This window comes from Myodes glareolus, chromosome 18 (assembly GCF_982192425.1).
Source record: "Myodes glareolus chromosome 18, mMyoGla1.1, whole genome shotgun sequence".
NCBI classification, from domain to species: domain Eukaryota; kingdom Metazoa; phylum Chordata; class Mammalia; order Rodentia; family Cricetidae; genus Myodes; species Myodes glareolus.
Window position 1 is genome coordinate 43,840,084 of NC_142043.1, and position 14,513 is coordinate 43,854,596.

Genomic DNA, 14,513 nt, shown 5'->3' on the forward strand with positions numbered 1-14,513 from the left:
TGCTCTATTCCTGAAATACAAATTCTGGATATTAGCCACACCTGTTGCAAATCAACTTGAGAAAGAGCAGAACTTTCTGAGCTAAATCTATGTGAAACCTTTGTTTGAGGCAGAAACAGAATAAAATTAAGTACCAACTTTCTGTCCTTTAGGGGTGGAATGGCAATAACTTGGAGCAAGATGAAACTCTCTGACCTTCAGAAAAGGTGGAAATAGGTTCAGATTTTAGGACATCCGCACTCCAGGGCCTAGCCACAAAAGAGAATTTGTCCATGCTATTCTCAGGCCTTGTCACCTGAAGAAGTCACATGGCTCCTGGTATCGCAGCAAGAAATTGAATAAGGCAGTATTTAAGAATAATGGGATGTAGCTTCCCACAGGGCAGGAAACCCTGACTGCCCTGGGGGACGGAGGGGAAGGAGGGGGGGAGTGGGGGGAGTGGGAGGGTGTTGGGAGGGGGGGCGGAAATGGAAACTTTTATAATTTAATAAAATTTACTAAAAAAAAAAAAAGAATAATGGGATGTTATCTTAGATGGAATATAGAATCTTTTGGATGGTATTACTGATAACTTATTAAGGTGTTTATTAGCAATGAAACCAGTAATTTTTTTAGCAGAAAGTAATGAAAAGTCTGCTTTGTAGAGAAAGTCAGTACTTGGCAGTTTCAGAAGTCAGTTGTATGGTGAAACAGAGGTAGGAAATTTCAACATGTTTAGCACCATTGAAGAGAAGGCCCTTGCTCAGCACTGGATGCCTAGAAGGACTCCATCCAACTCAGTCTTCAGTGTATGTTAGGGATAGACAAAGAGATTCCTATTTCAAATAAACAACTTTATACTTAAACTCTTTGCACTCTGTTCCAGGCATGGCAGGGTCTGTTACAACAACGACCCAACATTTGGATGCATTATTGAGGTTGAATTGGTTCTGTGCACAAAAAATTACAAAATTTAAGGTCATGGATTCTTAGTTTGTGATTTTACTGCAGTACAATTATGGGCATCTGTGTTTGCCAAAAATGCAAATTTAGACCTTGTCTCCCTTGAAATAGATCAATCTAGAATATAAAAAGATAGATATACCTGCCTCTGCCTTCAAAGTGCTGGAATTAAAGGCATGAATCAATATACCCAGCATGTCTATTATTTTCCACTGTTAGTAATAGGTCATATAATTTCTCTGATATTTACTGAGTACTGCATTTCTCTTGCAAGGTACATCCCATTGAAACATTGCAAAAATGACAGAGGTGAATTTCCTATTCAGTTTCCTTCTGTAGTGATGTGATGGTGACATTATAAGGTCCCTGTCATGAAGTAAGTGTGAGAAACACCAGCAATAGAAGACTAATCTATCAAATAAGTATACATTTACAATATTGTTGGTATCACACCTTTTGTTTTACACATGTATGGATATTTTAGAATACAGTGACCTATGATGATGTGCTTGTGAACTTCACTCAGGAAGAGTGGGCTTTGCTGGATCCTTCTCAGAAGAATCTCTACGAAGATGTGATGCTGGAGACCTTCAAGAACCTCACTACTCTTGGTAAAGTGTTAAATTTACTTCACATTTTGAAATCAGGGAACAAGTTTTTCTTTTTTATTGAGAGTTTTCTGTAATTTAAATTGAGAAAGAGGAAGAGTGTGGTGAATAAATCATGCATGGTTTTAAGGTTCATTGAAGATATTAACTTAAATTTTTCAAATTTCCCAATAATATATTATACATTTTCTGCTATTATATTTTAGGCTACAATTGGGAAGATTATGATATTGAAGAACATTCTCAAAGTTCTAGAAGACATGGCAGGTAATTTACATATGCATGCTGATATAAATGTGCCTCTGAGGAAAGTTTAGTGTGTTCTGGATTTTTAAAAGGAAGACAAAAATGTAAATAAGCACAGCTTAAAGTGTATTGATGATTATTAAATTCTCAAAAAGCCAAATACCTCCATGTAAGGTAGGAAAGTTATGTTTGCAAGGAAATAAGAAAGAAGACAAGGGAAGATTGCCTCAACAGATATCACCATTTGAATCGCAGCTGAGTGTGAACTATGCTGTAGTACTGCCAATCTGTATAGTTTCATACCACTTGTATTACAATAGGTGTGCGTTTTGAACAGGTGATAAGTATCTGTCCAAAAACCTTCTAATAAGCAAATAGTACATAGGAAAGCTAGTGTGACTTATATACTGGTGATGAGTTTGCTGAGTTTATTGAGATGGACAGATAGAGTCAAGGGACAATTTTTGTGGAAAAACCATAATCCTCATAGCACATGTCTATGTGAATCAAATTCAAACTATCAAGATGCAGCGTGGAAATCATTTATTTGTTATTCTTCCTTTACTGTCACTCTGGATAGAAACCGTGTGAACATAAGGATATGGAAAGAAGTAACAGTATCTGTCTCTGAACAATTAGAAGATATGCAGTAGTCTCTATTTAGACGAGATTTAATGATTAAGATTTAACTTTACAAGTAATTGATTTTCCAGCTTCATTGGAAATACATCAATAAACTAACACTGCAAAAAAGGCCTCATGAGTACTAAAGATTTGTAAACACTTCTATTTGTCATGATTTATTTTACAAATGTATTATGACTCACACTCTTGAACAATTTATGAATATTTATTTAATGCTCTGAGTGTTCCAGTTCTCTTCACATATGTGAAAAATCTCATATAGAAAAAGAGGCTATAAATATAAACCATGAAATGAAAGCTCTTACCATGAAAGACATCTTCAAAGATGAATATCAACTTTCAGTGAAGGGGAAAACATGAGTTTAAATGAAGTGATAAAAACTTTAGGTCCAATTCCTTTTTAAAATTAGACCAAGGCTACAAAACATCATTTTGAGTGAGGTAACCCAGATACAGAAAGACAAAATCACATGTACTCACTCATATGTGGTTTTTAAACATAAAGCAAGGAAAACCAGCCCACAAATCACAATCCCAAAGAACCTAGACAACAATAAGGACCCTAAGAGAGACATACATAGATCTAATCTACATGGGAAGTAGAAAAAGACAATATCTTCTGAGTGAATTTGGTACATGGGGACCTTGGGAGAGGGTTGAAGGGGAAGGGAGAGACAGGGAGGTGAGCAGAGAAAAATGTAGAGCTCAATAAAAATCAATAAAAAAGAAAAAAGGAAAATAATTAGACCAAGGCTCATTGACAACCACATGGTGATGGCTCATAACCATTTGTAATGATATTTGATGCCCTCTTCTGGCATGGAAGTGTACAGGCAGGAGAATCATTATATACATACATATATGTATATTTAGACAACATGTAAAATTAATTTATACAGATATAAAGAGTTATCAGTATAATGAATGTGGTAGAGCTTTTACATGTGCCAAGTAACCTTCTGAATATAGTTAATGTGTTAAATCCTTTACATATTACAGTCATTTTGAAAAGCACGAGAGGATTCATTTTGAAGAGAAGACCTATGAAGATATTCAACATGATAAAGCCATTGCATGTCACAGTCAACTACGAGTTCATAAAAGAGCACATTCTAGACAAAAACCCTATGAATGTAATCAGTGTGGTAAAGCTTTCACACGTCCCAGTCATCTTCAAAAGCATAAAAGAACACATACTGGAGAGAAACCTTACAAGTGTCACCAGTGTTATAAAGCTTATGCATGTTATAGCACTCTTCAGGTGCATAAAAGAACGCATACTGGAGAGAAACCCTACAAGTGTGATCAGTGTGCTAAAGCCTTTACATATCACAGTCATCTTCACAGGCATAAAAGAACGCATACTGGTGAGAAACCCTATGAATGTAATCAATGTGGTAAAGCCTTTACATCTTGCAATTATCTTCAAAGGCATAAAAGTATACATACTGGTGAGAAACCCTATGAATGTAATCAGTGTCATAAAACCTTTTCACAACACAATTACCTTCAGAAGCATAATAGAATACATACTGGAGTGAAACCCTATGAATGTAATCAGTGTCATAAAGCCTTTGCACAGCACAGTTATCTTAAAATACATAAAAGAATACATACTGGAGAGAAATCCTATGAATGTAATCAGTGTCATAAAGCCTTTACACATTTGAGTAGTCTTCGCAGGCATAAAAGAATACACACTAAAGAGAAACTGTGATTGTAAATCAGTATTTTAGAGCTTTTTAACATCAGAATCTTCTCCAAATATATAAATGAAAGAGAAAGATTGTCAGTGTAATCATTATGATAAAGCCTTTACATGTCATAGTAGTCTTCTAAGGCATAAAAGAACACATACTGGAGAGAAACCCTATGAATCTGTTCAGTGTGGTAAAGTCTTTCCACAAAGCAGTCATCCTAAAGGCATAAAAGAACACACACTGGAGAGAAATCTGAAGAGTGTAATAAGTGTGTTAAAACCTTTGCAAGTCACAGTAATCTTTTGTCTTATATAAGAAAACATACTGGCAATAAAAGCTATGAATTTATTCATAATGTCTTTGCACATCACACTAATCTTCAAAAACAAAAGAACACATACTGGAAAGCAAACATATGAATGCGACCAATGTGGTAAAGCCTTTGCACATATCAGAAGTCTTCAAATTCATGAGAAAATATGCTGCAAAGAAACCCTATACGTATAGTCAGTGTGATTACTTATTTTTATTTCATGGTAGTTTTCTACAAGAATAAGCATTTAGTTCACAATCAATCTGTTAAAGCCTTTACATATTACAGTATTCTTTGAGGACGTGCAAAACCAATACTGAAGGGAGTCTAACTATAAAGGATTTGGCAAGATCTTCTGCCAACATACATTATTTTTATTTATTTTTTCTGAGATAGGTTTTCTCTGTAGCTTTGGGGCCGATCCTCGAACTAGCTCTTGTAGACCAGGTTGGCCCTGAACTCACAGAGATCTGCCTTCCTCTGCCTCCCAAGTGCTGGGATTAAAGTTGTGTGTGACCACCACCCGGCTGGCAACATAATTATTAAGGTACACAGGAGGGTTGATTCTGGAGAAAAAAAAATCTGACAATATCAACAATCTATCCAAGCATTGTTGTGTCCTTTACTTTGTTTGCACTGCAAACTGATATGAAGGAAACCCTTATAAATTTAAATAATCATATAACTATTTTAGATTTTGCAGTGCACTTCAGTTATATTAGATAACTAATTCAGCTATAAACATTTATGGATGTATATTTGTGCCTTTTCTTTTGTTGTGATATAACATGTTTTAATGATATTGATGTTAAATTACTGAACAATAGAGAATATAAGAAACAGTAAATACCTCATGTGCATATTCAAAGTAGGATTTTCCTTTTATATGGTTGATATATAATAAAGTAGGATAATCAGCAATCAACTCTATATTTCATAACATAGCTTGATGTGCTATGTATATTTTTATCTGATTTAATGTTTCATTTTCTTCTTCATGTCCTGATTACTTATCTATTTGTTTCTTCATCTTGAAGTACTGCCTTCTAATCAGGTTATCCATGGATGCCAGATAATTTAACAGCAATAAGATTTATATTAAAAAATTCTTTTTTTATGTGTTTGTAATGGAATTCTGGATTTGTAGGACATGGCAGACAACTTTGTGGGATCTTCTTTTAGCTATCTTCATATGGTGATCGTGGTCAGGTTCCAGTCTTGCACACCACAAACATTTCACACTGAGCCATTTCACTAATTTTCAAAGAAGATAAGTTGAACATTATCTCTTCTTTTTAAGTTGTTAATGTATTGTTGTTTAAGAATGGAGAAAAAGGATAATTTAAATAATAATTCCTGTTATGATTATACTGACATTCCCTGTCAGTAAGTAACCTGTCCCTTTAAGAGATAAGTTCTGTCCACTACCAGTCTCTCTGCCCATTGAGGCAAGCTCCCATTGGCCACCTTTTCCTCTCTCTTTCTGCCTTTTTTCTGAAGAGGAAGCTCTCGGCATCCTCCCCTTCTCTACTCTCTCCTTTCTGTCTGTTTCTATCTATTTATCTCCAATCCTCACTCATAGCCTTCCACTAGCGTCTTCCTAAATAAAACTTCATACTCCCCAAACACTCTGCATGACATATTCTGTTTTTTGCCCATGGTCCCTCACCCTCAGTGATACCTACCAAGGTCCCGTGTGGCTTAAATCTTTCAAATCTTATTTGCAAATGAAAATGATATACTATTGCGGTTTTTATTTTGATTGTGTTAATTTCTTTTAAGGACTGGATGTTTGTTTGTAAAACTTTTGCAGAACAAAAGTGAATGTCAGAGAATTGTCTCAGTAGCAAAATTCAGTTGCTGCTAAGTCTGATGACCTGAGTTCTATCTCTGAGAGACCCATATGTCTCTGGCAATTTTTCTCTTATTTCTGCACTTGGTCTGTGGCATATGCACAATCACACATCAAAACATAAATAAATAATCTTGAAACCCAAATAAGCACCATTAGGTCATGGGTAGCCAAACAACTCCCATGGTTTCATCTCTAGAACTCACATGGAGGAAGTAGATAATAGAAACCTCTAATTTCTCATCACTACCACAAAATCACAAAGGAACAGATGTATGCACTCAAACACAGTTCAAACATTTTAATGGATGAGATTAACAAAGCAAGTAGTGCAGTTATTGAAAATATAAGTAATGAATTGCAAATTCAAATTGTTACTATAGAATTTAAAAAATTACCATTAATCAAAACATTGATTGTTGATTTTTACATATTATTTTACCCCATATTCTCTGACTTATAGATAGAGCAATAAAAAGACATAGCTGGGTCTCATGCATGCTTATGATCCCAGGACATGGTAGACAGTGGGAGGACCAGCTCCCTGAGTTTGAGACCAACTGTGTCCACAAAGTGAGTTCCAGATTAGCCATGGCTAGGTGATGATGTCCTGTCTCAAAAAGTTTCTGAAAGGAAAAATCATATCTCAAATTATGGAACATTATCTACTATAATCTTACTAGGCTCTGACTTGTCTCAACAAGAACATTTGTTACCTTACTCACTTAAGAGAACATTGATAACAATGTCAATAAGGGGCCATCTGAAGAACCCATTCATAGAGAAGGAGAAAGCCATTGAATGCTGTATGTGGAGTCCACTTATTTATTTGCCAATCACACAGATTCCTGTAATGATCTCACAGAAATCTGTATTAATTGCAATACTGTTTGGCCAATAGCTTAAGTGTATTACTGACTAACTCTTATATGCTAAACTAACCCATCACCATTAATCTGTGCATTACCACAAGGTCATGGCCTGGTGGCAAAGTTCTGGCAGGCTCCAACACAGACAGCTGTCCCCAGAGGCTACATGACTTCTCCCTGACTCCACCTTCTTTCTCCTTGCATTCAGTTTAGTTTTCCTGTCTAGTTATATTTTGCTAAGCTACTGGCTGAAACAGATTTATTAATTAACCAATAAAAGCAGTACATAGACAGAAGGACTTCCCAGAGACCTCTTTGGGTCCAGACATAAGTCTGGGATCTCCAAGGGAGTAGGCCTGAGACTGGACCTTTGTGGTCTGGTCACACCCCAAGTCTTGGGCCTGCAAGGGAATAGACTAGAGCCTGAGACCTTTGCAGGCCCAAGCCTGAGCCAGGGAACTCCGCAGGAGTGGACACAGACCGGGGATATTTACAGAAACAGAACTGATCCCGCAACCTAGGCCAAAACAGTCCTGAGACCGCGAACTCCACAGAAGCAGGTACAAGGGAGCAACCACTGAGGGAATAGGCCAGAGCCAGAGACCTCTGAGGGTCCAGGCATGAGTCTGGAATCTCTGAGTTAGCAGGCCTGAGTTACGACCTCTGAGGGTCCAGGTATGAGTCTGGGACCTCCAAGAGAATAGGCAGCAACCAGAGACCACTACAGATCTGGAGCACAAATCCAGAACACCAAGGGAGAAGACCTGAGCCAGGACCTCTACCAAAGTAGGCCAAAAGCAGCAACCTCAGCCGAAAGTGCCCCAAGCAAGCAAATTCTTTGGGAGCAGACCTGAATCACTTCCTGGTATTGCCAAGCAAACAATGGGAGTGCCAGGTGACTTCCAGGAACATGGAGTGACCAACATGGTGACTGGAACAGTGGCCCTACTGTACCACAAGGAGCAGCCTTCTGAGCCATGGATCTACTGGCAGCTGGAAAATTGATCATAGCTCCAACTACACCAATCAAAGGAAAAGATGGGTAGACAAGGTAAGAGCACATGCAACGCCACAAAGAGCAGCACACACCATTAAAAACTAGTGACCATATAGCAGCAAGACTTGAACAGCTCAATATAGATGAAGCAGAAGAAAATGACATAAAAAGTAACTTTAGGAGAATGTTTGAAGCTCTTAAAGAGGAAATGGAAAATTCCCTCAAGACACATGAAGAAGACAAAAAAAAAAAAAATTGAAAGACATCAACAAATCCCTTAAAGAAAACCAAGAAAGAGCAATCAAACATGAAAGAAACTATTCATGACTTGAAAACTGAAATAGAGACAATAAAGAAAACACAAGCCAAGGGAATTATAGAAACAAAATCATGAGAAAGCAATCAGGAACCACAAATGCAAGCATAAACAGCAGAGTACAAGAGAGAAGACAGAAACCCAAGCATTGAAGATACAATAGAGGAAATATGCTAATCAGTCAAACATTAAATATAACAAAAGCTTAACACAAAATATCCTGGAAATATGGGACACCATGAAAAAACCAAATGTAATAGTAATAGGTATAGTAGAAGTTCAAACAAAAGCACAAAAATAAATTTAAAAAACTCAAAAAAGAAAATTTTCCCAATCTAAAAAATGGTATGTCAATGAAAATACAAATAACTTAGAGAACACCAAATAGACTGGATCAAAAAAAAATTCCCCTCGCCACGTAATAGTCAAAACAATAAACATACAAAATAAATAATATTAAGAGCTGCAAAGAAAACAGGAAAAGTAACATATAAAGACAGACCCATCAGAATTACACCTGACTTCTCAATAGAAACAACAAAAGCCAGAAGGTCCTGGTCAAGCATTATGCACACATTAAGAGAACATGGATGCCAGCTCAGACTACTATACCCCTCAAATCTTTCAGTCACCATAGATGGACAAAACAAGAAATTCCACAACAGAACCAGATTTAACCAATACCTAGCCACAAACCCAGCCCTATATAAAATACTAGATGAAAAACTCAAACCCAAGAAAGTTGGCTACATCAACAAAAACAGTGATAATTGTCAGCAAATCCCAAAGGTAGGTAAAAACACCCAAAATAACATAACCAACAGCAAAAACTAAATTAACAGGAGAAGCAATCACTGTTTTTTTCTTTTTTATTCATTAAAAATTTCTACCTCCTCCCATCCTCCCATTTCCCGCAATCACAGGTTTTTAATATCCCTTAATATAAATGGAATCAACTCACCTATAAAAAGACACAGGCTAACAAATTTGATAAGAAAACAATCCATTCTTCTGCTGCATGCAAGAAACAAACTTCAACCTCAAAGACATTTATGACCTCAGTAAAGGTTTGGGAAAAAATTTCCAATTAAATGGACATACAAAACAAAGAAGGACATTTCATATTTTCACAGGAAAAAACCAACAAGAAGAAATCTCAAACTGAACGTCTATATCCCAAATACAAGGATTCCCTCATATGTGCAAGAAACACTTCTAAAGCTAAACCACACATTAGTAGTGGGAGACTTCAACACTCCACTCTTGCCATGGGACTTGTATGTCAGACAAAAAATTAACAGAAATAAGGTAACTAACAAATGTTATGACTCAAATGGATTTAAGTCATAACATCTATAAAACATTTCATCCAAACATAAAATAGTATACCTTCTCAACACTTCAGGGAACCTTCTCAAAAATTGACCACCTACAAGGTAATAAAGAAAGCCTCAACAGATATAAAAAAATTTGGAAAACCCTATGTATCTTATCAGATCATTTTGGCTTAACATTAGAATTCAACAACAACACTAATTCTAGAAGGTCCACAAACACATGGAAATTAAACAATGCTCACCTTAAGCATTAATGGGCCAAGGAAGAAATAAAGAGAAAAATTAAAGACATCCTAAAATTTAATATTTTAATTTAATAAATTAAATTAATATTTAATTTAAATAAAATTTAATAATCACACAACATATCCAAATTTAGGTGACACAATGAAAGCAGTATTAAGAGGGAAGTTAATAGCACTAAATGTTTATATAAAGATGCTGGAAAATTCCACACTAGTGAATTAACAGAACATTTGAAAACTTTAGAACAAAAGCTAACTCAATGAGGAGAACTAAACAGCAGGAAATAATTGAGAACTTAAATCAACAAAATAAAAACAAACAATATAAAGAATCAATGAGGCAAAGATTTGTCTCATTAAGAAAAATCAACAAAATAGACAAGCCTGTAACATGAGTGGAGCCAGTTTGTTTGTGTTTTTCTATCCTGCCCAGCCCCCCAGCTGTTTAGCCCCAAAGAAAATGACACAGAAGACTCTGTAAGTTATAAAGCTGATTGGCCCATTAGGTTAGGCTACTTATTAGCTAACTCTCACATCTTGATTAACCCATTTTTCTGATCTATTTTAGCCATGTGGCTCAGTACCTTTTTCAGTGGAGCAGCTTACATCCTGCTGCTTCTGTGGTCTTGGCAGGAGTGGGAGTAATCAACATCCTCCTCCCCAGAATTCTCCTGGTAGGCAAAAAGAAAATACCATTCTGGTTTAATGCTTGATGCCCTCTCCTTAGAGTTTATAAACTCTGTGGGATTTGACACTGGTTTAGGGATGTTTGCATGTGTAATTCTACCTCCAATTAATTATAAGGCCAGGACCCTCTCCTTGAATCATTTCCACTTCCTGTCTGTTTTTCCCACCTACACCTCCTGCCTGGCCAATCAGCATTTATTTAAAACATGATTGACAGAATACAGACAATTCTCCCGAACCGCAAGCCTTTATTCAAACCAACCAAAAGGTGGAGAGAGAATATACAAATTAACAAAATCAGAAATGAAAGAGGGGCATAATAACAGACTTGGAAGAAATTCAGAGTATCATGAGGTCATATTTTGAAATTTTGTACCCCACAAAATTAGAAAATTTAGAGGAAATGGAAAACTTTCTGGATAAATATCACTTACCAAACTTAAAACAAGACCAGATAAACAAATTAAATAGAACTATAATTGCTAAAGAAATAGAAACGCTCATCAAAAATCTCCCAACCAAAAAAAATCTCACAATTATATGGTTTCAGCTATGAATTCTACAAGATTTTCAAAGAGGAACTAATACCAATATTCTTCAAATTGTTCCATAGAATAGAAACAGAAGGAACATTGTCAAACTCTTTTTATGCGGCTACAATTGCCCTAATGCCCAAACCACATAAAGATATTACTAGAAAGAAAATTATAGACCAATCTTACTCATTAATATTGATGCAAAAATACTCAATAAAATACTGGCAAATCAAATCCAAGAACACATCAGAAACACCATCAAACATGATTAAGTTGGCTTCATGCCAGAGATGCAGAGATGGTTCAGTTTTCTTTTCCATATTCTATCATTAAAGAAGAATATGGCACTCTTAAGTACAATACAATCTTTACGGAATAATAATGAACCATAGACATGTATTCAGGTTTTCAATGGGCAACTGACCAGAGCTCAGAAAAGGCTGATACAGCAGTCACACATTTATTGGAAGTTATGGCCATCATGGGTATATGTATACAAATAAAGACAGACAGTGGTCCAGCATATGTATCTAAGAAAATGAAACATTTTTTTGCTTATTGTAATATAAAACACAATACAGGTATACCAAATAATCCTACAGGTCAGGCAGTTATAGAAAGATCAAATTGTACTATAAAGGATATGCAGAACAAACAGAAAGGGATGAAAGATACCCCCAGAAATAGATTGCATAATGCTTTATTAACCTTGAATTTTCTTAACGCTAATGAGAAAGGAAAAACAGCAGTGGAGAGGCATTGGATAATGGGAAAAGCTTCTGAATTGAATCAACCAGTATATTTCAAGAATGTGTTGACTTCACAATAGAATCCAGGAGATATACTACATGGGGGAAGGGGTTTTGCTCTTGTTTCCACAGGAGATGAAAAAATATAGATACCATCAAAATTAATTAAGATTCACTTTGAAAAGGAGAAACCTATTGAAACAGAGAAATGACAGCTCATCCACACTGGTGATAACCATACAGGTGGTAAGAAAAGCATTTAGGAAGGGGGCAGGGTCCTGTTCTTGTCGTTGCAGGAAAATACTCATCTTCAAAAATTCAAGAAACCCCTGATGTTTGAATGATGACAGGTAGAAAAATAACTATCCAATAAGGATCATCAAGAAAATCAAATATGGTTCATAAGTACAAATGATACAATCTATACATATATATGTATGTATGTGTATATCTATATGTATAGGTATGTATATGTTTATGAATATATAGAGCTGGTTTTAGAGTTGGACAACGGCTCTGTCATTCTTTAAATCCAAGCATGTTATTAAAAGAAAAAACCCAGATTTTCTATCTCATGTCAAGAGCCATTTGATGTGGGACAAAAAGAAAAATGAATTTAGAAAACATCTTTGTTTTTCTTCATATCTATTTTTGTCTTTATTATATCTTTCATCGAATATATATGTCTATAAATGTGTATATAAATAACGTTTAAGTTTTCCACAATGAACAATGAATTTTTCTGCAATAATTTTTGAAGTTTCCAGGAAGAATATGGGGCCCCAAAACAACAACTCCACCTGGTTGATATGATGCTATGATACTGATATCGCTACTACAAGACATGTTTTGGGTACCAGCTGCACAAGATGGTTCCAACTTGATTAGCTAAAATGGTGCACATCTTTTACAACATTCTGCCCAGACCTCCACAAAATACTCAGAGACTATTTGCAATCTTACCAGACATTAATCTTGAAATTTAACCATCATTTTACTTTCACAGGATCTCTCAGAAAGAACATTGCCCCCATGACATCTGGAAGTAATTCTAGAGGACAATGTCCCCTCTTGTAAAAGGAGCAGTGGCTCCCCGGCTCCCTGGCTAGTTTACACCCAAAATAATTACACGGAAACTGTATTCATTTAAACACAGCCTGGCCCATTAGTTCCAGCCTCTTATTGGCTAATTCTCACATCTTGATTAACCCATTTCTAATAATCTGTGTAGCACCATGAGGTAGTGGCTTACCGGGAAAGATTCAGCATGTCTGACCTGGTGGCTGGCTCCATGGCGTCCGCCTGACTCTGCTTTTTTCTCCCAACATCCTGTTCTGTCTGCTTCACCTATCTAAACTGCTGTCCTATCAAAAGCCAAGGCAGTTTTTTTTATTAATCATTGAAAGTAACACATAGACAAATGACCCTCCTACATCACCCTCTCCCAGTAATGTTTGTCCTTGGGTTTAGGGACACCATTTAGGGGTTGATTATAATTAGTATGTAGTTGAAGGTTGGGGGAGGAATTTTATAAGCTTTGGGATCTTTTTGAAAAAGAAAAAATGAGTGATAATTGGATGATGGGATAATAGTTTGGTACTTGTGAGTTATTGTTTTTAGACAATTATATTGGTATCGATTCTTGTATATTGATACAAAGTTAAATTATATTGACTATTGTATGCACACATGCTTCTACCTCTGTTTAAAACATTTTTATGTATTGATATATATATATTGTATTGATATGTGTATATTTACCATATTGCAGTGTATATTTCTACCTCTGATTATGTATTGATACATATATTTACCATATTGCAATGTATACTTGTACATTGTTTACATTTGGAGGTCATTGTCTTCATTTATTGCACAGTTGTTTATTGTCTTAGTCTTTAAGTTAGATAGGTATTGAGAATTATATAGATCAATAGTCATCTATGTTTGTCATTTATAATTAGACTAATCAGGTTCTTTAGATACATAGAGATTACATTCAGTATAGATAGATAATCTTCAACCTCTTCAAAGAGCTGTAGAAAATGGCCTTTAATCTAACTCAGAGTTCTGTGGTAGTGAAAAACAATCACTCCTGGCAACACCAATCTATTCCCAAGTGAATGTTGAGCACCAAAGACACTGCACCTGGAGCCTTTCTTCTTGGCAGAACTGGCCTTTGGACAAAGAAATGCCCATACCTCAACCACTGACAGAGATATAGAGTATCTGTAAATGGATAAAACAGGACTGTCATATCCTGCCAAGACAGGGTAAGATAGTTTTGAAAAGTTTCTTGCCTTTGAAAATAGTATGTCAGTTACGTTAGGCCTTAGCCAAACTTGCTTGCTTCAATACTGCAAACGTGACTTTGGGTGATTGTCCAGGTAGCCAGTTGTCTCTGTGGTTTGTTGCATGTTTTGGAAGTCGTTTGATTGTACTTCCTAATTACTCAGGTAACATTATTTCCC

At 35.9% G+C, this 14,513-nt stretch overlaps 1 protein-coding gene across 3 annotated transcripts in view; it reads left to right on the top strand.

Moving 5' to 3' along the window:
* Positions 1–14,513, top strand: part of LOC125397762 (zinc finger protein 431-like) — a 41,468-nt gene that overhangs the window by 12,363 nt on the left and 14,592 nt on the right. The window contains exons 2-4 of one of the 3 annotated variants that reach the window (XM_048430174.3): positions 1,427–1,553; positions 1,757–1,817; positions 3,441–5,582. In XM_048430174.3, coding sequence (XP_048286131.1) covers positions 1,427–1,553; positions 1,757–1,817; positions 3,441–4,158 — 906 coding nt within the window. In that variant the 3' untranslated portion in view covers positions 4,159–5,582. Of the gene's footprint in view, positions 1–1,426; positions 1,554–1,756; positions 1,818–3,440; positions 5,583–14,513 lie in introns of those variants that run through there. The other 2 variants (XM_048430175.3, XM_048430176.3) reach the window with 2 other exon arrangements.